The sequence below is a fragment of the Fusarium flagelliforme genome, assembly GCF_020744385.1.
Source record: "Fusarium flagelliforme strain FIESC 12 MPI-CAGE-AA-0113 chromosome Unknown B0J16scaffold_3, whole genome shotgun sequence".
Lineage (NCBI taxonomy): Eukaryota > Fungi > Ascomycota > Sordariomycetes > Hypocreales > Nectriaceae > Fusarium > Fusarium flagelliforme.
In genome coordinates, this window is record NW_025763505.1 from 2,018,074 (window position 1) to 2,044,172 (window position 26,099).

Below are 26,099 nucleotides of genomic sequence, written 5' to 3' on the forward strand. Positions count from 1 at the left end.
CAGCTAGGTACCTAGGTAGGAGGGCGGAAAGCTGGGGAAGGGCAGGTAAGGTTAGGCGATAAGTACGGATACCGTAGGTAGGTACGGCGAGGATCCCGAGCACGTGTAGATACCTCGGCTGCGGGATGAGAAACGGAGTTGAGATCGGAATTCTTTCGGCACCCGCCAGCTTCTTGCTATATCTCTACAAGAGAGCTAAGACTTATTCAAACCTAAGAGTCTAGGTAATCATCTGTTCAGCTCATCATGCCCCCCAAAAGAAACGCGCAATCAGTATCCGGCGAGATCTCCCTAAGTCACCTCAAGAGCTGCTTGGTCAACCTCCCGTCGTCGCTGGTCTCACTATTAGTCAATGTCAACACTGTAAGGGATTGCCTTGTTTCTCAATCCGTCACCGCAATTAGCTGATATGCGACTCCTAGCCTGCGCAAAATGTTATCGTCGAACTCAGCTACCGAGATGCCTCGTCAACCGGGCCAGGCTCGCAGCAGCGCTCCATATTTGTAGGATGGACGGGAATGCCAAGCAAGAGAAGAACAGCTCCGCCTGCTACGCGCGATGGACTCAATGGCTCGAGGGCATCTCGCGATCAGGAGGTTCAGCTTGTTGAGCTCGATGCCACGTTAGCAAAGACCCTGGGACTGTCAGAAGGACAGAAGATCATGGCCACCATCCATCTCGATCCCCCGATGGCGCATACAATTAACATTGAACCTCTCACGCCAGAGGACTGGGAGATCATTGAGTTGCACGCGACTTTCCTCGAGCTAAATCTCCTGTCCCAGATCCGAGCGTTGCCGAACCCCTCATACAAAGTCGGCGACAATCCTATTGCGCCCCACGCATTAACGCTACACCTATCCCCGACCTCGACAGCGAATATCAAGGTCATCTCACTGGACCCTGCGCCTCCTGCAGACCTACCCTTTGCGAAGATATCCCCCGACGCCGAGGTGATTGTCGCACCAAAAACGAGGCAGAAGAGCTCACTCAACTCTGGCGATCATAGAAGTGTGGCCAGCACCTCAAAGTCCAAGAGAAGCGCCACAAGTACGGTGCGGCGTCGAAGCGCAAAAGAAGAGCGACGGTCGGCCATTTTCCTGCGCGGTCTCGATCGAGCGTCATGCGAAGAATGGTTTGACGAAGGACCACTCCCGCAGGATTTTAGTGTATGGGTTGATCATGATCTTCTTTCTGGAGAAGCCTTGAAAGGAGTGAACTACGTTACGGTCGATGTCATCAGACCAGCTGGGCTGCAGCAACCTCTGCCAGAAGAAGGCGGTGTTCCTACTGGTATGACTGCAGCCACAAAGGTGATCGCACACCTCCGGTCGTGGATCGACCCTCCTAATAGCCAGACGGTGGCTCTCTCATCTCCCCTCTGTGCGACTCTCGGCTGCACTGGTATGGTTGGCGGTATCGTGAAGCTCCAAGCTGCACAGCAACAACTTTCCAAGGGGACAGTCCAAAGCATCAAGGTCTTCCCTTTCGCCACGAGTGCAAAGACGGTTGAAGGCCTCCGTTTTGGTGGAGAGTCCAAAGCCGAGAAAGAAGAAGCTGCGAAACGATTCCGTCAGATTTACGATGGTTCTAGGGATACCAATGGGCTCCTCCAGGGCCCGGTGACAGACGGGTCTGTTATAGGCTTATACGACGGTCTTGAGGCTCCTCAGGGGTGGGAAGGTGGTATTGTTAAGTTCACTTACGGTGCAGACTTCCAGGAGAGCAAGGAGGCAACAAATTGGCTGCTTGGGCTCGATTCCAAACTGCCTATTGATTTTCAGCCACCCACAACTCGGCCATCCTGGATGTCTGAGCCTGATGGCTTTGAGCGACAGCCGACTCACGATTCGCTCCTTGTCGGAATTGACTCTCTGTTGAGCAACTTACAGTCCAACTTGATGCATCTATCTTCAGTTCTTCTCACAGGAGGCATGGGTTCGGGAAAGTCTTCTATTGCTAAGCACTTAGCCCAAAAGCTTCGACAAGAATCATTGTTCCATACGCTCTATTATCCCTGTCGAAAGCTTGTCAACGATGAGACGAGGATTTCGACGATAAAAGAAACACTCAATCGCTTGTTCGCCTCTGCCAGTTGGGGCGCACGGTTGAACGGGAAGGCTGTAGTTGTCCTTGACGATCTGGATAAGCTTTGCCCTGTAGAGACAGAACTCCAGGTTGGAAACGATAATGGCAGGAGCAGGCAAGTGGGTGAGATCCTTTGCTCAATTGTGAGACAATATTGTACCCGGGATAGTGGCGTTGTGCTTTTGGCGACAGCTGAAGGCAAAGAGTCTATCAACGGGGTCGTGGTCAGTGGCCACGTAGTGCGCGAGATCGTAGAGCTCAAGGCACCTGACAAGGAGGCAAGGCGCCGAGTCATGGAGTCGATCGTTATGCAGGATGCCATGACTGCCGATGAAGCCCAGGCACAGTTCAGCGATGGAAGCCGACCCCAAACTGCTGACAGCAGCATGACTGGAGGAGATAGTGGTGCGTGGATGGATGGTAACAGCCACACGAGCAAGGAAGATCGCCAAGCAAAGACAAGCGGTTTCGTTCTGGACGCGGATCTTGATTTCCTGGATATTTCAGGCTCTACCGACGGCTACATGCCTGGCGACATCAGCGTGCTGGTATCCCGTGCGCGAAACGAAGCTATCATTCGAGCCATCGCTGAATCACCGGACTCGACAGGTGCCATTCATTTCGCCCGTGCTGACTTCGACAAGGCTCTCAAGGGCTTTACTCCCGCCTCGTTGAGAAATGTGACATTGCAGAGCTCATCAACGAGCTTCAAGTCCATAGGAGGTCTACAAGAAACGCGACAGGTACTTCTGGAGACGCTACAATATCCTACCAAGTACGCACCAATCTTCGCCCAATGCCCTTTGCGTCTCCGGTCGGGTCTTCTTCTTTATGGATATCCCGGTTGCGGTAAGACTCTTCTTGCCAGCGCGGTTGCCGGCGAGTGTGGTCTCAACTTTATCAGTGTCAAGGGTCCCGAGATTCTAAACAAGTATATTGGTGCGTCTGAAAAGAGTGTCCGAGACTTGTTTGACAGAGCTCAAGCTGCGAGGCCATGTGTGCTGTTTTTTGACGAGTTCGACTCCATTGCGCCCAAGAGAGGACATGACTCTACAGGCGTCACAGACCGGGTGGTTAACCAGCTTCTAACACAAATGGACGGTGCCGAAGGTCTATCAGGTGTCTATGTGCTGGCAGCCACATCTCGGCCTGATCTGATTGATCCCGCTCTGCTTCGTCCTGGTCGGCTAGACAAGTCTCTTCTGTGCGATATGCCTGCTTTGGAAGATCGAGTCGATATCATCAAGGCACTTTTCCAGAAGGTCAGGCTCTCAGATGAATTGACCGATACTGATGGGCCCCTTACCGACATCGCTCGTCGAACCGAAGGATTCTCGGGTGCTGATCTACAGGCCCTTGTATCCAACGCTCAACTGGAGGCTATCCATGATGTCTTGGACGTAGACGGAGCTGCAGTCACTTCGAAGCGAACCAACGGTACCAACGCCAAGTCCAACTCTACACCGAGCTTTGTGCAGTTCCGCTACGGCGATAAAGTTAAGCCACTTATGGAAGCCACTCCAAAGAGCAAATCAGCTGCCCTCATCGAGAACGCATCAATCCTCGCAAAGCTCGAGGAAATCAAGATAGCTCGCAAGAAGTCAAAGCAAGTACACTGCATTCCTGCAGGCAACGTTGATGCCAAAGCGCAGACTAGCGAGCAGAGAGAGGTGGTCATTGAGTGGGATCATCTCATCAAGGCGCTGGACAACACAAGAGCGAGTATCAGTTCCGAGGAGAAGACGAGACTGCAGAGGATTTATACAGAGTTTGTCGTGGGCAGAAGCGGACAGATGAAGGATGGACAAGGAAGCATGGAGATTGGAGGAAGGAGTAGTTTGATGTAAGATACGCTTTTGGCACATGTCGAAGATTGGATATAGATATCACAACCTATTGGTTAATAATGTTAGGTTTTAGCTCTGTAGGTAGTTCTCCATCATCTAGCATATACTCAACGAGATGCATCGTCAGTCAGAAGCTTGCCCATACCCTCTAGAACCGCTTTGTGGATCCCCTCTCTCGCTGCAAGCAGGCCGTTGTTGCTCTGCTTCAAGTCCCGTCCAGCTCCAAAATCCATTTCCTTACCATCGAGATCGGTCACTTTACCGCCCGCCTCGGTCAGGATCAGCTGGGCGCCAGCATGATCCCAAATCCACATGTGCACATCGCTAGACGAAGGCACACGAAGTTGAAAGTCACCACCGCCAATGAGAAGCGCTGCGTAACGAATGTGAGACGAGTATAGCTCGATGTTGGGGAATTTGGCACCGAATGAGTTGGCAAGCTTGGTGATGAGATCGTGGCGTGAGGTTGAGCCGCTGGAGTAGTTGATGATTTGGGCGTCAGCAAGGCTCGACGCTTTGGAGATACTGTCAAGAGGCTGGGCAGGCTGGAGGCCGTTAAATTCCATCTTGCGAACCGTTGCGCCCTGTCCACGAACTGCGGTGAGCATGATACCTAAGCCATCCTTATCAACGGTTGACTCTGCAACCTTCCCATCTACTGGCTTCAGATTTGCGCAGCCTAGAACACCGACAACCTCTTGGCCATCCTCTACCAAAGCCAGGGACACAGCATACTGCTCGCCTTTGAGGAAAGTTGCAGTTCCATCAATGGGATCCATGACCCAGAAGCGCCCCTTTCTACCACCCTGGCCACGACCTCCAAGGTCAATTACCTCGAGAAGTTCATCAATATCTTGAGGGCTTGCGAGTAGGGCTTCATCATCTGGGTTCTCCAGATGGGCGTTGGAGGCCAATTCCCACACACGCTGCTTCAAAGCGTCATCTTCTCTCAGGGCGCTGGAGTCTTCTTCGCCAACAAAGGCGTCACCAGGGAAAGCCTTTCGAAGAGCACTGATAAGGACCGCCTGAGCGGCGAAATCGGCAGCAGTGACTGGTGAGTCGTCGGCTTTTGAGATTCCACTGACGCTTGATTGTACCCTCTTTGTAAGGATTGAGGCCCGCAAGACGGCGAGCTCTGCGATTTGACGTTCACGAGCGTAAGAAGCCATCATAAGTCTAGGGATTCTTTAGGCCGTGTCAATGAGAATGTTTAGTTCAGTTAAAGCCTGTGGGTAGCACTTACATTTTTATGTTTGATTATATGTGGTTGTTGTTGAGTGCTTTTGACATGATCAGATTATTGAGGTGGATGGTCGAGGCGGAGTTCCTTCGTGCAGATGACAGATGGATCCACAGCTTGTGGCAATTGATGGACATCGAATAGGTACAGGCAAAGCTTCAACAGCTTCTTTGAGGGCATCGCAAAAGCCCAGCCTTGACAGATTTAAGGTCATGCCAATATTCAGAATTCTATTATACGTCTAGTATTTGAGGGGAATTCCTGAATTACAGCATAAAAACAACCATGTTCCCATCCATTGCTTGACAATCATAATCCTGATATAATTACTTTAAACGCATAGAAAGCAAGGCTATGTCACAGTGTATCAAAGGACGTCGTTAATTATTCTTCTGTATAATATAAAGCTTCTATCAGTCCAAGCCTAAGCCGCTGCTTGACTATCATTGCTCTTTTTTGCCATTCATGAAGAAAATAATCATCTAACAACCAAGGTCTCTTCTCTGAAGTGTTTGTTACATTGGCATCTGCCCCGGGTGTCTTTGACCAACTAACCAGCATCAAGTCGAGTCCTTGGTAACAAGTTCGCTTCAATAAAGGGACGCAACGCTCATCCTCCTCAAATGCATCAAGACATGTCCTCCGGTGTATAATCTTGGCAATAGCCAAAGCGAGACGACACAACTCCGCCTATGACAAGTCCTATATCATGCAATCCGGGTATGATCTGAACCACTCCACACCTAGCAAAGGGCAACATCGTACTAGCCCTGTTCATTGAGGTATGCACAACCAAACGCCGATCCTATGCGGGAAAATAAAAGATGCTAAAGTCGTCACGAACAAAAAAACAAAAATTCAGATATATCTGTGCGTAACAGGTTGGTGGTGTGTTTGTTGTCGAGAATCGCTCGTTGCATTTCTCGGGGTAATTATGCACCGTTGGTCTTGGCCGAGCCAGAATCCTTTTCTCGGGCATGAAGAGTGCGATACATGTTGCTCAGTCGTTTTCCAGTGACGCTCTTGCTTGTATCATCCACAGGCCAAAGGGCTGCCAAAAAGTCCCTGTAGCCAGGTTAGCATAATCCGATTACATGTCGAAAGATAAAACTTACCAGAAATTACTCTTGAGGCCCTCATCGGCAGCAGTGGCCGCTAACTTTTCGTCGAGAAAGGTGCCGATAACGACCAACTCCGCCCCGAAAATGCTTGCCCGCTCTTTGCTAGACTTAACCTTGTCCTTGGTTGTAGAAAGGATTTTCTCGAAGTTTTCGCGGACAGGTTTCAGTAGGAACCATATCATCGCATCGTTGTCCTGGGCTCGTTGATCTTTGTTATCGCCAACTCGGCGAAGCTCATCTAGCCGACGAAGAGCTTTAGCTCGGCGCTCGTCCTGTGGGTATGAGTCCTGAGCCCGTTCGCGCTCACGCTCACGATCTTCGCGGTGGCGGTCATGGCGACGGTCGTCCCTGCGCTCATCTCTGCGCTCGTCACGACGTTCATCACGACGGTCGTCACGTCGGTCGTCACGTCGGTCGTCACGTCGATCATCACGTCGGTCATCACGTCGGTCCTCACGATGGTTGTAGCTAAGACGATGCTTGTCATGCCGTCGGTCGTCGCGACGTTCATCACGACGGTCCTCATCATCACGGTATCGACGCTTCTCCGATCTATCTCTGTCCTCTCCATGTTTGCTGGAGCGACGATGCTCCTCGAGACGCCGGTGTTTAGGGCTTCGACTATCTTCGTGTGATAGGTGTTTGCGCTTGTAGTCGGGTCGTGGAGTGCCACGCTCGTCAGCATGGCTACGGGATCGGTGAAGATCCCCATGAAGATGTTCTCTGTCACGATCACGATGCTTCTTTCCATTGTGGGGAGCCGGGGATGCCGTGGCACTTCCACGATGACCATTAGCAAGTGACTTTTTGTTGTTCCTATGATGGTTCTCCACCGCTCGTTGCACGCCTCGGTCATTGGAATGCTTCGCTTGCAGGACAGAGAGCAGATACTCTGAGCGACGAACAAGGTGCACTGCACCAGGGGCCTTCATCTTATCATTGCCCTTGCTGCGTTCTTCCTTCTTCTCAACGCGATGTTCTTCAAGGAAGAGCTTGTCAGCCATATCCAAGTCAGGATCATCGCGAATCTGTGGCCAGGCACCAAAGCCGTGTCTGTCGATGCCAACCAGAAGCATAGCATCTTCTTTAGCGCCCCAAGCACATGAATAGTTAGCGGCCTTTGTCGCGTCAGGAAGGCGAAAAGAGTGCCAGTCACTGTGGCTATGGATAGCCTGTCGAAGAAGCTGAAGCTGTTTGGGTCGTTCGATAGCAGTTTCAGCGTTCACCTTCTTCAAGTCCGCAAAGTCAATCAGAACTGCCTTGCGATCCTTCTTTGTAAGAGTCTTTCCAAGCCTCTTCTCCTCTTCCATCATCTGAGCGTAGTTCTCGTCAACGGCTTCCTTGGCTGCCTTGATAAACTCATCGAGGACAGACTTGACATAGTCTTGATCTCTCTCTTTGAGTTTGGCATCTTTGATAATTTCATTGCCACGATCATCCATAGAACCATACCGGAAATAGGCCTTAATAAGACTGCGTTGCTCCTTGTCGGTCAAAGGACGCTTGGGGTCGGCAAGCAAGGTTCGTTGATCGTCTTCCTCCTTGTCTCGCTGTTCCTTTTGGCGCTTCTTGAGACGGTCGGCACGATCATTCTCGTTGTGGCGATTCTTGATCGTTGCCCTTCGCGGTGCGCTTTCAGCAGCAACCTTAGCAACGTAGGCCTCATGCTGCTTCTTTTCTTCTTCAGCCTTGATCTCGGCGAGCTTATCAGCGGGGATAATCTGATCCCAATCAAGGTTGATGTCATCAACCTTGACGTCGGTGATCTGCATGAAGTTGTCCCAGTCAATGCCACCGGTACTAAGATTGATCTTGTCGTCCACCTTGGTCTTGGTGATTTCGGCGTTTTCGAGAATGGAGTCAATGTCAAGCTGTTCAAGACGTTCTTGATTGCCGCTCTGCTCAAACATTTTGGACGAGCGCATTTTAAGAACCATTTGAATATCTTCCGAGGACGAGGGGCCCTCGACTCTTAGGCCCTTCTTGTTTAATTCCTCCTTGAATGCCGCTTTGCCGTCGTCAGTAACACCAGCCTGGATGGTTAGATACTCAAGGAGAAGCTTGTTGCGAGCTCGCTCTAGAACTTCTTCCTCGACAGTCTCCTTGGATACCAGACGATAGATATTGACAGGCCGCTTCTGGCCTATACGATGTGCACGAGCCATTGCCTGCAAATCCGCCTGGGGATTCCAATCGGAATCGAAAATGATGACAGTATCTGCTGTCATCAAATTGATTCCAAGACCACCTGCTCGAGTGGAGAGAAGGAAGCAGAAATCATCGCTATCCTCGGCGTTGAAATGATTGATAGCCATGCGTCGGGGACCCGCTGCAATGGTACCATCTAGTCTTTGAAATTTATAGCCTCGCAAGGAGCAGTAATCTCCGAGGATGTCGAGCATCTTGACCATCTGGCTGAAGATCAGAACTCGATGGCCATCCTTGTTCAGCTTTGATAGAAGCTGGTCAAGCAACATCATCTTTCCACTGCTCGCAATCAAGCCCTTGATCTGGTCTTCTCGACGCACGCTGCCGGCCAGTACCTTCTCCTCGGCACCTGGAAACATATACGGATGGTTGCTGATCTTTTTCAACTCCATCATGATGTTGAGAAGAGAGTTTTTGTGGCCATTCGTAGCATCACAAAGGGCTGTGTAGTTACGGGTCAAGATGTTCTTGTAGTAGTCCAGCTGTACATCTGAAAGCTCAACACGAATGATTTTCTCTGTCTTTGGTGGCAGGTCTGATTCAACAGTTTCTTTGGTTCTCCGGAGAATGTATGGTGCAATGGCCTTGTGCAGCTGCTGGAGCTTTTCCTGTGCATCATTGGCTGACAAAGAATCAAGATCTTCGTCGATGTCGACCTTACCAGGGTTCAGGAAGTCGAGTAACGCAGATAACTCGGCCAGATTGTTTTGAATAGGTGTGCCTGTAATCAGGACTTTGCAAGGGATGCCGAAGCTCACCAGCCGGTTGTATAGTTGCGACTCGCGGTTCTTGAGTCGATGCGCCTCATCAACAGCAAGGGTTTGCCATTTGATGGACTGTAAGAATTGCCAGTCTTGGAGGATAAACTCATACGATGTGACTAGGATGTTGAATTTGGGCTTCTTGGGGTTTCCATCCACAAGTAGCTCATGCTCGCGAATGATGTTTCGAGCATCCTCAGGTCCCAGATAGACAACGTAATTAAGGTCCGGGGACCAATGGTTAAAGGTATCACACCAAGCGGGAATAACACTGAGAGGCGCAACCACGAGGGACGGTCCTTCTTGATGACGAGCATTGCGCAACCAACTCAGGAATGATACGGTCTGGACTGTTTTTCCAAGACCCATCTCATCTGCGAGAATGACATTGTTGCCTTTCGTCCAGTTGAGGCAGAGGAAGTTAAGGCCCCTCAGCTGGAAGTTGCGAAGCTCGCCGCCTTGGATGAAATCTGGCTGTTCTTCGAGTTTCACCATACGTGATCGCGTATCAGGGTTTGTCTCCTTGCGGTCTGACTGCCAGGAGCGTGATGCTCGATCAAGATATTGGTCAATTTGATCTTGGAACGCGTCGCTGATGTCTGACGCGACCTCCCATGTGCACTCTTCGTAGGTGAGGCCTTTCCATTTGACAAGGTACTCGGTCTCATCTTCACCATCTCGTACAGCCACGACACGTTCAACCTTTGTGTAGTCCTCGTATGCCTCCTCATCTCGCTCGCGGTCTAGGAAGAACTGCTCTTTGGTCTCGGGAGGGATATCGGTACCAAAGCGGATAGCTAGTTCGTAGTCGACAAACTTCTTAAAGTAATTTTCGACTTTGCGAAATCCGCGGTAGCCACGAATGTCGTCGAATGTCTCCCATGTATCATGCAAGTGTGATTTGCCTTGCCACTTAATGAAGTACTCAAAGTCGTTCTTTGTCGAGTTGTAAGACAGTTCCAGGCCGTCTTTTAGACGATGTCGGACAACTTTTTCTATGTATGGAGAGTCGTCCACATAATCGACGGTGTAGGAGGCGAGGGCGAGTTCATCATCTTCTTCTTCGTCATCGTCCACGTCGCTTTCTTCATAAGCACCTTGTTGTACCTGTGCAGCTCGACGACTTGACCAGCGCTTTTCAGCAAGAGCGAGAGCCGGCTGTGCCTCGCGTTGCATTCGAGCCTTTTTCTGGAGGCTCTTTGCACGGGCACCGCCATAGTTGTCTGAGTCGGAGTCGGAGTCGGCCGTCGAGGCCCGTAACGTTGGTGTGCCAATCTTGGAGGCTGCAGCGGACAGGTTAGACAATAGCAGGCGAGTTGGCCTCGGCCAAAGCGAGGGTGGTTTGATAACTTACAAGGACGTGAGGTCTCGACACGTCGTCGTTTGACTGTACGGCGGTTGACAGGTGGTTCTGAGTCCGAGTCATCGGATTCGACCTATGGGGATCGGGTTAATGATGCATCCAAGTGTCGTTTCTTGACGATGACCTACAATTTTTCGTTGTTCTCGAGGTCGTGTCTACACTATAGTCAGCAAGCAGGAAGACAGAAGTTGAGTGAAAAATTTTCATGACGCACACTTCTTCTCAGTCCATACAGCTCTGGATTGGCTTTGATGTAATCTTCTTCCTCGACAGGAGCTTTGCGCTTAGAGGTTCGATTTGAGTCGGTAGAGCTGGCGTGATCTTCTCCCACGTCCTCGTTCTGAGATATGATGCTTTCCTCCATATCAAAGTCGCCGTCATCAGATGCATTGTCCTCACTTGACTGCTCGCTCGCCGACATGTGTGTGTCATCTTGGACCATATTTGAGTCGTGGTTCGCATTGTCTGAGGAAGCTGGTGATGGTTGATCGAACATATGATTGGGGGCATCGTGAGAATCGCTATCGGTTAGGTGGTCTCCTGTATCGAAAGACATGCTGATTTCATCGCCAGGAGATAAGTGTCCGTTGGAAGGACCCCCCAAAGTAGGGGTGGACATCATGTTGGTGATGAAGCAGACTACCTACTGAAGACGCGACAATATTAGCTGATGGCCTGGTCTGACGTGTGCGGTTGAGGCATTATTGGAACGACGCGATTCTGGCGACCCAGGAGCGACGCCAGAAAGGTCAAGATATAGGAAGAACAGTAGAGATTGGTCACTTGTCGCATGCCGTGTAAGTTCTCGATGGCAAGGCTGATGGAAAACCTCCAAGTCGCGATTGAAAGGGCGAGACAGCTCGGAGACACTGTTAAGGGTCGCAGACGCATCTAGCTGACCTTGAAGCATCGAATTCATCAACTTGCATCGCGATATGCCATATATAAAGCTCTTATAAAGGCAATATCGCGATGGGCATGGTCAAGGCCGAGGCGGGATCGACGATAGGCGACAGGCCAGCAAGCCAGAACCGCGGTAGAGACCGAAAGGGGCAGGAAGGGCAGGGTAAACTTACAAGTCATTAAAGTATAGTCCACAGATGGCAGGCAACATGTAGATAATATCGTGAGCCTGTCGGGATACGTTTGGGGCTGTCGGGGGCCCGGTGACGTGGGTAGGGACGGGAGAATCAATTTGGTGGAGAGGCAGGAACCTGAAGATTTGGATTGATTGCACGGGGTAGAGCAGTGAGAGGTGGAGTGTAGTCACGTGATAATGCATGGCACTAACATCCAGAGGCGGACGTACTGGACAAAAGTCTTCTACGGTACGCTGCTCTGAATTCAGGAATGTCAAGCTCGATTTTCCTCTGTGATGAACTGCATCTCTTTTGTTCAAGTTTTTATGAGTTCCGACTTGCTATTTGAGGTTGGAGTCCTGCATACTCTCAACCTTAGTACATACACCTACAGGTATGCTTTTGACATATTTTTGTAGCCAGCCAATGAACGTAGAGTATCAAGAATGTTACCCTAAATGCGAATAGACTTTCTTTCCTTCCATTGTCATTCTGTCGTTGGCTGTGGAAATTCTTCAATCTTTGTGACTATTTCTTGGGCGCACCAAAAATCCAATGGTTACACGACTACCTATTTTGTCAATGAGTTGGTACTTCTCAATTCTTGATTGAGTATTTCTGTTCCTCAATTGTTTATTAAGCTGCTAAACACGCTGCTAGGTGCCTACCGACCTGGTATACTTGCTGCCAGTACGAAGAAGCGCGTTTTGCGGGGCTACCTACCCGCGTGAGAAAGATACTAAAAATCCTGTTACCATGGATCTGTTTGAACATTGCGTTGTGGAAACTCTGCTGTGTACATCAATTGAAGACAGCCGTTCTGTAGGTATTTTATTTAAGGTGCTACTCGACAATCACGTGACTAAAGGTAATAATACTGTAATATTTAGATGACCTGCATAACCTTGAGCTTATAGTCCCAGCCCAAATCCAAGCTTGATACTGTATTGTACCACAATGCTATGAATCCCCAAATTTTACCCGACCCTTCAGTGCTTTTCTTCTTCTTTTTCTATGTGGACTATGTCAAGATGTGCCTGTATATCGATCAAGGATAGACGATTAAAAACACCCTTTATCCAAGACACCAAGCCAGTGTGACTCGATCAATAACAGACTCTTACAGCAATCGTTATGACTCCTCCACATGGGCTGTGTAGCCGTTGAATTGGCAGATCAGCTTTACTCAATAAGCTAGCACTAACGAACCATCCTCCACTGATAGTAGTAGTGAGTGGGCACCTACAGTTAATGCAACAGCGGCCATAAATTCTGGTCAACAGTATATCTTGTCAGCCTGAACTCGTAGGATGACGAACAGTGTTTAGGCGTTCGTAGGTTCTAAGGTAACGCATCACTAACGTCATGCAAAAGACCCAACGGGCACGTACATAACAGGTACCTACAGTACCTCCAAGTTCAGCGATCCACAGCCCCGCCAAACCTACTAATGACAGGGCCTGAAAATTGGATTACCATCCACACAATCCAAACAACCTAGGCCGTCTACCTAACCTTGGAACTTCTTTTTACCTTGGTTTCTTCCCCTCGTTTTCTTCTCACCGTGTTTCGTTCCTCTCATCAAAAAGAGCTTCGACGAGAGCCCGCGAGTTATCGTATCTTGTGCGCGTGAGATACTCGGTCGTCGACTTTTGTCCTAGGTCCTTTGCCTTTCTTCCCACACAAATTTACCCCCACCAAAAATCGTCACTGAAGCAGCGCTTGCCGTACAATCGCGAAAATGTCCGACAAACTCACGCGGTATGTCTATGCGATCCGAGGAAATTATAGAGAGACAGACAAGAGAAACATATACTAACGGGTTCTCACTAGTATTGCCATCGTCAACAGCGACAAGGTGTGTGATCGTCACCATCAGCATCAAGTTTTGCCCCGCCGTCCGCCAAACATTTTCTAACCCCTCCTTTTAGTGTCGTCCGCGAAAATGTCGTCAAGAGTGCAAGAAGTCGTGCCCCGTCGTCCGTAGCGGAAAGCTCTGTATCGAGGTTCAGCCCGAGTCCAAGCTGGCCTTCATCTCCGAGCAGCTCTGTATCGGTTGTGGTATCTGCCCTAAGCGCTGCCCCTTCGATGCGATCAATATCATCAACTTGCCCACCAACCTTGAGAGCCAGGTCACCCACCGATATGGCCCCAACAGCTTCAAGTTGCACCGTCTTCCCATGCCCCGACCGGGTCAGGTGCTTGGACTTGTCGGTACCAACGGTATCGGAAAGAGTACTGCCCTCAAGATTCTGAGTGGAAAGCTCAAACCCAACCTGGGCCGACACGATAACCCCCCTGACTGGGAGGATGTTATCAAGCACTTCCGTGGTTCCGAACTTCAGAGTACGTGTTACCCGATGCGAGATCTAAGGTGGGCGTACGCATGCTAATTTTAAAACAGACTATTTCACCAAGCTTCTGGAGGACGACCTCAAGGCCGTGGTCAAGCCTCAGTATGTGGACCAGATCCCCAGGGCTGTTCGAGGCCCCAACAAGAGTGTCCGATACCTCATCGAGAGCCGAGCCTCGCTCGGTAACATGGAACAGATGGCCAATGTCCTCGAGCTGAATCACATCATGGACCGTGATATTAACCTCCTCTCTGGTGGTGAACTCCAGCGTTTTGCTATCGGAACTGTTGCTGTCCAGAAAGCCGATGTTTACATGTTCGACGAGCCTTCCTCGTATCTCGATGTCAAGCAGCGTCTGAGTGCTGCTTTGGTCATCCGATCTCTCCTCCGCGATAACGACTACATCATCGTTGTCGAGCACGATCTGTCAGTCCTCGATTACCTTTCCGACTACATTTGTGTTCTCTACGGAAAGCCTGCCGTTTATGGTGTTGTCACACTTCCCTACTCCGTCCGTGAGGGTATCAACATTTTCCTTGACGGACACATCCCTACCGAGAACTTGCGATTCCGTGACGAGTCCTTGACTTTCAGAATCGCCGAGACCACTGACGAGTTCGCGATCGACAAGTCCCGTGCTTTCACGTACCCCAAGATGGAGAAGACTTTGGGCGGCTTCAAGCTCAGCATCGAAGCCGGTGACTTCACTGATTCCGAAATCATCGTCATGATGGGTGAGAACGGTACTGGAAAGACCACTTTCTGTCGACTTTTGGCTGGAGCTCTCAAGCCCGACAGCAAGGCGAACGTCCCCGAGATGCGAATCAGCATGAAGCCTCAGACTATTACCCCTAAGTTCGATGGCACTGTTCGCCAGTTGTTCTTCAAGAAGATTAAGCAGTCTTTCCTGTCTCCTCAGTTCCAGACAGACGTTGTTAAGCCCCTCAAGCTCGATGATTTCATTGACCAGGAAGTCAAGAACCTGTCCGGTGGTGAATTGCAACGTGTTGCTATCGTCCTTGCTCTCGGCATCCCCGCTGATATCTACCTGATCGACGAGCCTTCTGCCTACCTCGATTCTGAGCAGCGTATCATCGCTTCGCGAGTCATCAAGCGATTCATCATGCACTCCAAGAAGACTGCATTCATTGTCGAGCACGATTTCATCATGGCCACCTACCTCGCCGACCGAGTCATTGTCTTCGACGGACAGCCCGGTATTGATGCTCACGCCAACAAGCCTGAGTCCCTGCTTACTGGCTGCAACACCTTCTTGAAGAACCTTAACGTCACTTTCCGTCGTGACCCTACCAACTACCGCCCCCGTATCAACAAGAACGGTTCTCAGCTTGATCAAGAACAGAAGATGAGCGGCAACTACGTAAGTCTATTTACTGATTTGTATTTATATGACCACCAACTAATATGTTTGTATAGTTCTTCCTCGAGGAGAACCCTGATCAGAGCTAAAGGCGTCTACAACAAGACTCCCCCTCCTCTCGATGGCGCATCTCGCGGCGTTTGTGGCGTTCAAAATGAAAATCGGCGAATTCAGTGGGCCTTGGGAATAGATGATGACCGCAGCGCCGGCGAGGATGACGATCCAGACGAATAACGACGGTGACGGCAGAGTATCCCCTGTTGTCTGGTCCTACGAAGCCATTGCGTTACTTGTCTGGTTATGTTTGGGTTACTCCAGTTGATTCTGTTCGATGTTTTTTAGGGCCTATGACTCTAGATCATCGCAGAACGAACATGGATGGCTTCGTAGATTGAGGGACAACGGATCTAGCAGGATCTCCGCCGTCTAACGTTTCCTACCTCGCGGGAAACAATTTTCATGATGATCATGATGTCAGTTAGTTTAAAGTAGTTCATGACAAACTGGATCGCTCAAGAAATGCCTTTTAATATTAAAGTATGCTGCTTTATTTTTTCTACCTAAATTATCTACGCGCCCTCTAGGACGAACCCCAACAATACCGTCTCGTACAGTTCGCAAATACCAGACCTAGACTACCGAGAATGAGAAAGGGAAAAACACACATACTGGCCAAATAACTGCATATGTAGCAGGGCGGTCGCCATCTGTTTCCACCGCTGCGGCACTGGGCGGTCATGGCGACCGATAGCCGCAAGCCTATACTCCCAAGTCATCTCGTCGGACAGACGTTGCCAGGGGTTGACAATGCCGGTACGTACTGAGAAAGGGTGCAGCTGCTTGTTCAGTCGAAGCTAGAAAAAAGAGCAATCAACTGAAGATACTCTAATCCTCCTCAATCTCGCCCTCCTCGCTTCCCGAATGAACATCCTTAGTTGCAGGAGGTGGGGTTTTCTTACGAGGACGTTCTTCAGCACGAGGTGGCGTTCGCTCTCGAGATCGCTCTCTCTTAACCCTCTATATCATTTCGTTAGTCGTGTTGAATTATCAGAACCTTTGGGCAATTTTCCGTACCTTGGCATCGCGTGAATCGCGGGGAGCACTGTCGTCTTCGTCATCGGGTCGACGGCGTCGGGAACCGGAGGGTCGCTCGTCTCCATAGTTGAGTTCCTCGTGTGATCCACGATCAATGCGGCGGCGATAGGACCTCTCCCGCTCATCTTCCCGGTCCCTTCGTTCGCGTTCATAGTAGCTGTCGTCATCACGGCGCGATCGGGAGGGTCGATCATAGTCTCGGTCTCGTTCCCTGTCACGATCACGATCACGCTCGCGTTCGCGCTCCCGGTCACGGTCTCGTTCTCGCTCACGACGAGGCGGAGGCGACAGGCGACTCCGGTCTGACCCCAGAAGCCCTTCGGCCATTGTGGACTTTCGGTGGTTTCGCTCTCGCTCGGCGATAGCCTTGCGTCGGTCCGCTTCGTAGGCATCTGGCTCCGGACTGCGACTTCGTCGAGAACCACGCCCACCACTACGATGAGATCGCTCACCTCTGGATCGGTCGCGCTCACGGCGATGCAAGTCTCTCTCGCTAGACATACGATCACGTCGTCTGTAGCTTCGGTCCGCTTCATCGTCCTTCTCTCGCAGACGGCGGATGTGCTTGTCGAACGCATTTCGTCGAGCATCTTCAGATGCGATGGCCTGGAACTCATCTGATTTCAAGAGTCGAGGTCGTACCTTGTCGTACGTATCACTGAGGGCAATAGGAGGCTCCATACGCTTCATATACGCGCGCAAATCATCGACGGCCCTTCGTTGTTGACGCTCAGACTGTCGATCGTCGTCTCGTCTGGATGAGCGTTTCTCGCGAAGCTGGCAGTATAGTTAGCACAGTGACCAGTTGGAGAAAACCGCCATGGCAACTTACTCGGTCAAAAACAAGTTTGAGAATATCCGGTTCAATGTTAGCAGTCCGTCGGTCATCCTTCATGATGGAGAGAAACTCTTCAAAATTGCTTGTAGGTGTGAGATCAAACCGCTTGTCCTGTATATCGTTAGTATTGAATGTATGTAAATGGTTGTGGGTCAATCTCACTTCGAGAACATCTAGAACATCGTTTCTGGGTCCACGCAGACCACGTTCCTCCTCCTCAATGACGTCCCAGAACATTTCTTGAGGGGTCGAACCACTCTGGCCGACGGCGTCGGTGTAGCGGGCATCGTTCTCGATCAAAGGAACGATCTGGCTCCATTTTGTTCCAGCATTGATGTTACCGTTGCGGCGAAGTTCGCTGAGAAGTGATTTGAAAGCATCGCGTGCCTTCCGTTCCTTGCGAAACTTCTTGTTCTTCTCCTCTTGCTTCGTGTCATTGAACCTGCGCTCCAGAGCCTTCATGTGGTTTTGGAAAGCAGTCAAGATGTCAAACTTGGTAAGAGCCTGGTACTTTTCGTCATTTTGGAAAGGCGGGGTAGATGAAATGATACCTTGAGCATCAGCCCATCGAGTGTAAGGCTCTAGGTTGAGCTTGGGAAGCAGATCAATGAGTCCGTCCATAGCGTTCTTCCTGAGAGTTGTCTGCTGTTCGGCGTGTGCCTTCTTCAGGCCGATGATGTACTCTGCGAAAAGCTGACGGCGCTCCTCCTCGTTGTTGGTAGAGCGGAAGATAGTTTCGCCTTCTATGATGGGACGCGCAGTCTTCCAGCGGGTATAATGAGTGATCTCGGGATGCCTTTTGAGCATAGTCTCAAAGTCAGCACGGAGTTTGGCCAGCCTCTCTTTAGCTCGCTCCTTATCCTGGATCACAACATCCTGGCAATACTTATCGAAAGCGGCCTTTCGATCCTTAGGATCTTTGATGGCACGGAACTGAGGATCCCGCGCAGTGGCTCTAATTGTCTGTTCCCAAGTCCAGTCCGGTTGAACTCCACTTCGTCGAAGGAGCTTGGCAAAGGCGGCTTCGGCCTCTTCGGCGGTCGCGTATTCAGGATCGTTTGTGGCAGGTACAAAAGCCTGGACTTTGGGATCGTTTCCGTATGTAATTTGACGAGATTCAGGATATGTGTCGCGCTGATCACGATGCTGATCGTAGGGTGTCTGGGAGTAACCACCGCCGCTAGCAGGAGGCGTGAAAGGAGTCGCAGCAGCCGGAGTAGCAGGCTTGCTTGTTGCGCCGAGCGCTGTTTTGTAAACATCAGGCATCTCCCAGGAGCTCTGTTTTGTCTCAGTGTTATACCAATATTTCCGTCCTCCCTCTGCAGTGTACTCCTTCCATGGCTGGTTCGCGAGAGCGCGCTGCTTTATGTCAATAACTCATTTCCAGCAATACATTCTCAGAAAGGTCAGGACTAACCTCGGCTGGACTCATCATATCCTCTGGCTTCGTCCATTGCGTCACCTTCGTCGTCGCGTTGTAGTAATAGGCTCGTCCATCGGGTGTATGGTGCTCCTGCCAAACCGGAGCCGGCTGGCCATAAGGAGGACCGAAGCCATTCATCGTAGAAAAGTCTTGCGATACAAGTGGAAGAGATGCGCGACACAGTCCTACAGCTGAAGACCCGTATCAAGAACTCAGGTGCGGGTAGAAGGCTGATGATGGCTTGAAGAAAGTATTAAAACTGAAGCGACGCGGAGGTTCAGTCGATTTCGGCGCCACCAACTTTTTGGCGCACGGACCAGTTGGCCTTCGCGACAGGATGTTTCCAATTGTGTCGTGATTACTAAGGCATCTTATTGGCAACTGGCTTTACGTCGCTAAGGGGCATGAGTTGCATTCCGACTTACACGGGTAATGTAATCAACAAATAAAAAGTGACAAGGTGTTCGAAAACCCACGATTTGAGTATCTGAATACTTTCCAGTCGCGCGTCCTGAAATAAAACCGCTCTCAATATAGTCTGCTACTATGTCGGACTCTGGGACGACTCCAGACAGGGAGTCCCTCCCTTCAGAGTCCAATGAGCATGAGCCCGAATCTCTCACTCAGCTCAAGAGGAGTCTCTTCATCAAGGACCCTACAACCGAATTCGCAGAGCAATCTCATTTATCTTATCTTATACCAGAAGATACAAATCTGGACTTGGAATCGGCGTTTAAGAATGTTGAGCCTGGAAAGTCTATACTTGAGTCAATCAAGCGCCGAGACGCATTGTTCTTTGGTGAGCCCCTCCCCATCTCGCGCACTTTGTCATTAACACATATCAGATGAGACAGTAACTGTTCTTTTACTCCTGAAAAGCCCCTGGAAAGATGAATCAACCCTTCGCACTCATATCAGCCGGCTAGTAATATCAGTTGAGGCACAGATCGTCAACCAGAAAACCCATAGCAAGGAGAATTCCGGTACAGAGACCATCTTCTCGGGCACAGTTCCAGATATCGATGATCCATTTATCATTGTAGACGGAGAAGGAGAAGATGATGATGATAGCGACGAAGAAAGCGGCGATGACAAAGACGACCAGAATGTCTTTGCTGTTTGGAAGTTGCCTGTCTTTCTTAGTCGACCGCGAACACGGATTTCTACGCCGGGGATCATCTTCACTGCATCTGCAAGCTTGAAGCCTGAAATATCAACGGATATCATAGGAAAAGGAAGCGGTTATCTTCAGAGTGGAGTGCCTTCCGGGTTTAACCTTCTTGAGTCTTTTGGTAGCGATGCCGCACTCGGTGGAGTCAAGCCTCGATTGTCAGCGCTTCGAGTATCAAGAGTCACTCCTGTGACGCGTTCACAAGACGTAACAAAGCACATAAGAGCTCTGCCTCAAGTTGAGCACAGTATCTTTCCTGTCATCCACACAAGAATTCGCTTCTCACGGCCGACTACGGCACCAACGAGTTCGGCTGTTATTGCGCTACTCGAAGTCGACTTCACCTCTCATTTTGAGTGCGAGATCTCACTAGACAAGATCGACCTATCTATTCTTGACGCTACTGTCGAGAATCTTAACGACGATGCAGGCATGCAACTTCCCCTTACCTGTGTGTCTCATGACCATATAACATTTCTCTACCGCATCGCTCCTCGCCAGCATGACGTTACTGTTAAGAACCCCATGCGAGAACTCGATATAACAATATCCGCCACCGCTCAAGTTATACCTGGCCGCTGCACGCCTAGCATGGCCATGTCATGGACAACTCAACTTGACTTCACCCTCCCAGTTAATCCCGGCTATGGCTCAGCAACTGCAGGAACTGGTATCGTCCGCTCCCATCGTCCTTCTCAGCTCTCTATTACTGGACAAGCGGCTTATCCCCTAATATCGCCATCCATCATGCGCCCGGATGCCCTTCCCGCCCTTGAGGCTGCAACGTCCAACACCGAGGCCACTGTCACAGAACTCGGCATCACCATGACCTTCACTGGCCCCTCTGAGCCTGTTCATCCGGGGCAAATCTTTTCCTGGACTGTCTATATCGTCAATCGTGCTACAGACAAAACCCCCGTGCCTCCACGCAAGCTGGCTCTCGTAGCAATCCCGAAAAGACGGCGAGGTGAAGTCCGCATGACACGACCGCCCTCGGTGAGTGGTCGAAAACATGGGGAAAAGGACGTCGCCGATGCAGTCACGGATGAGAATGTCCTTCATGCACTGCAGAAGAACTCCTCCGTCGAGTCTACAGATGTTGTGTGCCTGAGCGCTGATACTCGTGTTGGCCCTCTTCCACCAGGAGCTTGCCATGTAGTTGAACTTCAGTTCTTGGCGCTACAACAAGGCGTTGTAGGCTTGGAGGCGATGCGTGTCGTAGACCTTGGATCACAAGAACATGTCGACATTAGAGATTTACCTACTATGTTGGTAGAAGGGGTAGCGGCTTAAGATGATGGCAATGAGCCCAATGTTTTCATATTCAGCTGTCGTATTATTTATTTGTACCACGTCGTAACTAGAATACCGTCGTTGATACAGTCTTGCAATATTCTCAACGCCTTCTTAGAATGCTATAACTCCTGATGCTTGTAGGGCATTTCCCTTGTAAAAAAAAACACCGCTGTAAATGCTCCGATAGGCAAATCATAACAGTTCATCTATATCGTCATCCCAACCCAACTTTTGATAGATTGATACCGGCTTAGGAGGCTCGGGCTCAACCATCATGTTTTCCAGGTCTTCTATGCTCTTTGTCTTGATAGCCTTGACTGGTGTGGCCAAGATCTCGTTGCGACATGACTCAAAACTAACCTTTCTTTTTCGATCTGTGATACCGGCAGGATTGAACAGATCCGCAGCAGTCACCGTCCTTCGCTCCAGGGATGGCGAAGAAGGTGGAAATGGCAAAACGTCTGGATCATTTGCTGGACGCCGGATAAAACTTGACGCAGCCTTTGTTGGCGTGCTGCCGATCCTCTCGAAATCAGGAGTTCGACTCTGACGAAAATCATTCCGTTGACCTCCTGCGCGAAGACCCGTAGATGGTACCATGGAAGGAAGGCTCGAGGGAGGAATGATGTCCTCAGTACTCATCAATGGCGTGTCCATTATATCGGGCTTTGAAGCAAATACATCTTTGAATCGTGCGTTTGCTGGTGTCGCCTTCACGACCGGCGCACCCATGGAAGCCCTGGCCGGCCTTCTCACTTCTAATAAGAGGTTAGTATAAAAAAAGAAGCTCGCAAACTTGCGCTTGGGTACTTACTCTTTGCTGAAGAGCTCACAGTTGCACGATGTTCCGCTACTTCAGCTAGCGCTTTGCCAACCACCTCGCGATTTGGCTTTCTCAAGGAAGAAATGGCATCCTTCAACTGTGCATCGACTTGAGCCTTCTTGCTAGACTTGACATCTTGCAGATTGGATACACTACTACTTCGTGGCAACGGACCGCTCTTCCTATTCATCAAGTCGGGCTCATTGCCAAGTACTGACTTGGTCAAGGCAGAATCACTTGCTTCCCGCTTGATACCTGGTAAGGAAGTTGTAGTTGCGGATCGCATCAGCGCAATCATATTGCTAGGGCCCCTAGAAACACTTCGTCGGGATTGTTGATCGGTTGAAAGAGCTCTCTGCAACGTCCTTGTGGGCTGTCCTGATACGGAGCGTTTTGCCACCGCACCTGGCTTTGGAGACCGTTTGCTGGATGATCGTCTTAGAGCTGCTGGCCTTGAAGACTTCAGAATGATGGGACCTCCTAGCTTGCGATTGATCGAATCACAAAGCTCCGGCAGCCTTTGAGAGAAACTGTCCAAATTAATTAGCAATGATACAACTGGTGATACGACAGCTCGACACTTACAATGGTACAATGATGTCTACACAAAAGTCCTTGAGAGGTTCTGAAGATGACTTCTGTTGAGACTGGCCATCGAGGGCTTGCGAGATTTGTGAGTCTTCCAACAGCAGCTGTTCATCAGATGCAGTGGATTGCCAGATGGTCAAACGATCAGCGTGGACATCCAGGAGCACCGGTAGATTGTGCTTGCTTCGTTTCTTGACAGAAAGAGGCGCTACGTCACCTTGAGACTCAGCAGCACCAGGCAAAAGAGGAAGCTGACTGTCCTCAGCATCATCTGTGGGCCTTAGAGGAGTCAAAGCAAGGATCTCCAGTATAATGATCATCTGTAGCTGAGTTTCTCTTGTGCGAAGCATAGAAGCGAGAGACTTCATCTGCGGGACAGGCACATCCGTTTCATCCTCCTTAAGCTCGGGCTTGTTGGCAGCCCACCACTTTCTGATACGAACTTCTTCGTGTGGGTAGAGACCGTCCTTGCCAACTTTCATTTTCTTGGCCCGTCGTTTTCTTTTTCGACTCTCGTCGGAGCTGTCTACAATTGTCTTCATCTGAGAAATGAGTGCGGGAACAGTTTCACGATACTTCTTGTCGATCTGTACAGTGGTCAGGACCAGACTTTTCAGAAATTCAATAAGATCGTCCAGGTCGAGATCAGATTCGAGGTTAAGCTGAAATGCTGAACGAGCGCGCGAAAGCGGTCCTTTGGCAAAGTATGCGAGTGATCCCTGTATTGTTTAGCAACTGCAGACATGGCGAGATTATTGATGCCCACCATTGATTTGTATAACATATCGAAGTACTGCGTTCTTAATGTATCGAATATATCTCCCTTAGTCTGCTGCTGATGCACTTCGATGCCAACAGCAGCTGGGGTTGTCGAAGGAAAGGGCTGCACTACGTGTTCGCTAAGCCTCCTTGACTCGGCCGGTTGCAAGGTCGGAGACGGTAGCTTTGAGTCTGTAGGCGTGGCAGCTTCGCCTGTCTCTTGTTTTACAGATTCGGCCAACGTCGAAACGGACTGCGATCTTGGTCGTTTTCGAACCAGAGACTGTATAGCTTCTATGGCGGCGCGCTTGCTCTTCTCTTCTTTGTGTATATGAGGCGTGGTGATCACGGATGGGCCGTTGGGGTTTTGGTGTTCGCTTTTGACAACTCGATGCAGTCGCTCTCGGCAGACGGCAGATGAATGGCTTGCTAAAAGATCAAGGTCTACCCATGGTCCTAGCCTACACACAGCATAAAGACCACTTTCTTGCTTCTCGAGGGCGTAAACGGCGCGACTTGCTTCTTTCCGGGCAATAAGGACGACAGGGACGGAGCCCATACGGCTCTCCAAGTCGAGAATCTTGACATGGGATTCGAACAGGCGAAACGAGGCGAGGTCGACACTCGTAGCGTGAAAATCGATACAGGAGAGTGGTAGGCGTTCGCGAGGGAGGACCATCAATGGATAGAGAATACGAGGCTGGACATGAAGCTTTGGCGGGTGCGGCTGGAGAATCACAAATAAGTTGGGGTACACAAATGATGTTAATTGACAAGAACCAACCTTGATAGCAATTGAGGGCTTCAAGAGGTGCTCCATAGTAGCCGAGTCGGCCCTCTTCCTCTGGTGTCTTTCGGGTGAACGCAGCTCATCTTTGTGATTTGTGCTCCCCTCCGAGCTGGGTGTTAAAATCCTCGACCGCGCTGGACGCGACGCGTCGCTGCCAGCAATGGCGGTAGAGGGCATAGGAACGGTAGAATTATCATACGACGGGAGCCATTTGGTGATATTAAAGGACGAGTAACAAAAAAAGAGACTGAGATATAGCTGTAAGGTTGCAAAAAAAGCTGTTGTTATTATGGAATGGTGCTCAAACTGTTAAAGTGGTTTTACGTGACTGGTAACGAGCTGGCGCGTGCGAGGTAGCAGGTAACAGTAGGTACCCCAGTGGACGGGAGGTTGTTTCCATTATAACCACTGACGTATTCGGCAGGACCGCTGTCGCGTCGGCTCTAGTGCACCTGCGCCGCGTTTTCGATTACACTTGGTTTTCCTTGCAAGAGCCAATAAATGCCATCTAGACTTGAATTGGAGAGATGGCCGATTCTAGCAAGCGGGACGTTCTCTACCATGGAATATTGTCTGATATCATATTTATTTTTATTATTGGACGAGACGCTCAAAAATCCATTAGATGTTGGATTCAATGTTAACAAAGTTGGTCCATAGATGAGTGAAAAATTCCCGAACCCAGGCTCTACTGCACCGCTGTCATGCACTCTTTCTCTTTTCCAACTGCAAGCCGGCAGGCGGGTAACAGAAGAAACGTCTAAGGCTTAGGCTACCATAATAAAGTAGCCTAAAAGTGCTGGTCTAAGCTATCATAAGGCGATCAACTTATTTCGTCTCTTATGATTTCGGCGGCCAATTCTTCTAACACCCTAAGGGCCGGGCAGGGTAAATCTTTCTTCAGTCCATGGATGTCGTAACCAATCGCGACCTCTTCCAGTGAAGTCAAATCTCAATAATGGAAGTCAGGTGTACTTTTGTCTTCCTCTCTGAATTTCAAGTCCAAGGTGATGAATCCTTCTTCAATGTTGTAATCAATAGCGACCTCTTCCAGCGAGGTCAAATTTCAACAAGTCAGGCGTATAAGTTGCATTGGCCACTGAACTCTATGACGATGAAAACGTATTTGACTCACAACAGCCACCTACCCGGGACCATCAAGTTTTCCAGCCTGGAAGATCGTGCAAAGGAGCCATATCCTAGGGGAACATGTCGGTATCGGTTTATGTCTCTGAACTCTCTTCTCGAGATCTCAGTTGTGTGCAACCACGCATCTCTTTGTCTTCTCGAACTGTATCCATACTTGGAATTACGTGGTCTGCTATGACTCTAGATAAATTTGGTGTAAACTTGAACTAGGGTGGATTCTCTCAGATAGCATGTGGATAGCTGGAGTCTCAAGGAGACACGACACGACCATTGGCTAAGCATCGAGAACTCAAAGCTCCACAAACCTCCACATAAGATATATGTATCACAATTGGACACATCTATCTCAACCAACAAAAGCCCCTGTGGCGTAATGGCTAACGCGTCTGACTGTGAGTCTCCCTATCTTGAATGCAACGTTCGAATCCAACGCAACGTTCGAATCCCTCCCAACGATCAATCACTAACCTGTTATACAGTCTAATCAGAAGATTGCGGGTTCGAGTCCCGCCAGGGGTTACGTAATCATCTATGAATTACAATTCAGTCTCTTTATTTTTTGCATGTGTTGTGTCCTGATCTTGAATGTCTGGTCATGATTTTGGTGTTTTCGATCAAATTTTCAAGGTGCTGGACATCCCACGTGATCCCCCACATTCTTGAACGGTGGGTCCCGTGCCGTCCCGCTGCACGTGATCTATCCCCACAGCTTGGTTACACCAGCC

General features: G+C 49.9%; 7 protein-coding genes across 7 annotated transcripts; 3 read left to right on the forward strand and 4 right to left on the reverse strand.

The window, feature by feature from the left end:
• The first annotated feature begins 18 nt into the window (after positions 1–18).
• On the forward strand, positions 19–3,989 carry B0J16DRAFT_98559 (P-loop containing nucleoside triphosphate hydrolase protein). Its single transcript, XM_046134794.1, has 2 exons — positions 19–363; positions 423–3,989. The coding sequence occupies exons 1-2, from the start codon at positions 247–249 to the stop codon at positions 3,933–3,935; spliced, it is 3,630 nt and encodes a 1,209-aa protein (XP_045984556.1). The 5' UTR covers positions 19–246; the 3' UTR covers positions 3,936–3,989.
• Positions 3,989–5,396, reverse strand: B0J16DRAFT_98562 (uncharacterized protein). The gene is made up of 2 exons (XM_046134795.1): positions 5,179–5,396; positions 3,989–5,120 (listed from the first exon to the last, which is right to left on the reverse strand). Exon 2 carries the CDS (start codon positions 5,105–5,107, stop codon positions 4,043–4,045), a length of 1,065 nt encoding a protein of 354 aa, XP_045984557.1. The 5' UTR covers positions 5,108–5,120; positions 5,179–5,396; the 3' UTR covers positions 3,989–4,042.
• Positions 5,397–5,921: 525 nt separating this feature from the next.
• Positions 5,922–11,814, reverse strand: B0J16DRAFT_98575 (P-loop containing nucleoside triphosphate hydrolase protein). Its single transcript, XM_046134796.1, has 6 exons — positions 11,705–11,814; positions 10,843–11,267; positions 10,757–10,783; positions 10,620–10,701; positions 6,291–10,548; positions 5,922–6,240 (listed from the first exon to the last, which is right to left on the reverse strand). Exons 1-6 carry the CDS (start codon positions 11,709–11,711, stop codon positions 6,108–6,110), a joined length of 4,932 nt encoding a protein of 1,643 aa, XP_045984558.1. The 5' UTR covers positions 11,712–11,814; the 3' UTR covers positions 5,922–6,107.
• Positions 11,815–13,887: 2,073 nt separating this feature from the next.
• Positions 13,888–16,320, forward strand: B0J16DRAFT_354779 (P-loop containing nucleoside triphosphate hydrolase protein; the record flags this gene model as incomplete). The annotated part of the gene is made up of 3 exons (XM_046129391.1): positions 13,888–14,053; positions 14,112–15,442; positions 16,297–16,320. 3 exons carry the CDS (start codon positions 13,888–13,890, stop codon positions 16,318–16,320), a joined length of 1,521 nt encoding a protein of 506 aa, XP_045984559.1.
• Positions 15,970–19,138, reverse strand: B0J16DRAFT_284498 (uncharacterized protein). Its single transcript, XM_046124023.1, has 5 exons — positions 18,793–19,138; positions 17,538–18,734; positions 17,370–17,486; positions 16,517–17,314; positions 15,970–16,459 (listed from the first exon to the last, which is right to left on the reverse strand). Exons 1-5 carry the CDS (start codon positions 18,934–18,936, stop codon positions 16,328–16,330), a joined length of 2,388 nt encoding a protein of 795 aa, XP_045984560.1. The 5' UTR covers positions 18,937–19,138; the 3' UTR covers positions 15,970–16,327.
• Positions 19,139–19,171: 33 nt separating this feature from the next.
• On the forward strand, positions 19,172–21,368 carry B0J16DRAFT_337693 (TRAPP trafficking subunit Trs65-domain-containing protein). Its single transcript, XM_046127375.1, has 2 exons — positions 19,172–19,597; positions 19,644–21,368. The coding sequence occupies exons 1-2, from the start codon at positions 19,345–19,347 to the stop codon at positions 21,260–21,262; spliced, it is 1,872 nt and encodes a 623-aa protein (XP_045984561.1). The 5' UTR covers positions 19,172–19,344; the 3' UTR covers positions 21,263–21,368.
• On the reverse strand, positions 21,369–24,569 carry B0J16DRAFT_337695 (DNA replication regulator SLD3-domain-containing protein). The gene is made up of 5 exons (XM_046127376.1): positions 24,220–24,569; positions 23,443–24,162; positions 22,674–23,395; positions 22,080–22,618; positions 21,369–22,023 (listed from the first exon to the last, which is right to left on the reverse strand). The coding sequence occupies exons 1-5, from the start codon at positions 24,400–24,402 to the stop codon at positions 21,458–21,460; spliced, it is 2,730 nt and encodes a 909-aa protein (XP_045984562.1). The 5' UTR covers positions 24,403–24,569; the 3' UTR covers positions 21,369–21,457.
• Positions 24,570–26,099: the final 1,530 nt, after the last annotated feature.

Excerpts from the sequence above, each read along its gene's own strand:
- B0J16DRAFT_98559 (XM_046134794.1), top strand. The coding sequence starts at position 247 with ATGCCCCCCAAAAGAAACGCGCAATCAGTATCCGGCGAGATCTCCCTA. Across the intron at positions 364-422 it reads TATTAGTCAATGTCAACACT|CCTGCGCAAAATGTTATCGT; the intron begins GTAAGGGATTGC and ends TGCGACTCCTAG.
- B0J16DRAFT_98562 (XM_046134795.1), bottom strand. The coding sequence starts at position 5,107 with ATGATGGCTTCTTACGCTCGTGAACGTCAAATCGCAGAGCTCGCCGTC.
- B0J16DRAFT_98575 (XM_046134796.1), bottom strand. Across the intron at positions 10,784-10,842 it reads TGTATGGACTGAGAAGAAGT|ACACGACCTCGAGAACAACG; the intron begins GTGCGTCATGAA and ends ACTATAGTGTAG. Across the intron at positions 6,241-6,290 it reads GGCCTCAAGAGTAATTTCTG|GGACTTTTTGGCAGCCCTTT; the intron begins GTAAGTTTTATC and ends ACCTGGCTACAG.
- B0J16DRAFT_284498 (XM_046124023.1), bottom strand. The coding sequence starts at position 18,936 with ATGAATGGCTTCGGTCCTCCTTATGGCCAGCCGGCTCCGGTTTGGCAG. Across the intron at positions 17,487-17,537 it reads ATGTTCTAGATGTTCTCGAA|GACAAGCGGTTTGATCTCAC; the intron begins GTGAGATTGACC and ends AACGATATACAG. Across the intron at positions 17,315-17,369 it reads TCAAACTTGTTTTTGACCGA|CTTCGCGAGAAACGCTCATC; the intron begins GTAAGTTGCCAT and ends CTATACTGCCAG.
- B0J16DRAFT_337693 (XM_046127375.1), top strand. The coding sequence starts at position 19,345 with ATGTCGGACTCTGGGACGACTCCAGACAGGGAGTCCCTCCCTTCAGAG. Across the intron at positions 19,598-19,643 it reads CCGAGACGCATTGTTCTTTG|ATGAGACAGTAACTGTTCTT; the intron begins GTGAGCCCCTCC and ends AACACATATCAG.
- B0J16DRAFT_337695 (XM_046127376.1), bottom strand. The coding sequence starts at position 24,402 with ATGCCCTCTACCGCCATTGCTGGCAGCGACGCGTCGCGTCCAGCGCGG. Across the intron at positions 24,163-24,219 it reads AGCCCTCAATTGCTATCAAG|CCGCACCCGCCAAAGCTTCA; the intron begins GTTGGTTCTTGT and ends GTGATTCTCCAG. Across the intron at positions 22,024-22,079 it reads TGTGAGCTCTTCAGCAAAGA|AAGTGAGAAGGCCGGCCAGG; the intron begins GTAAGTACCCAA and ends ACCTCTTATTAG.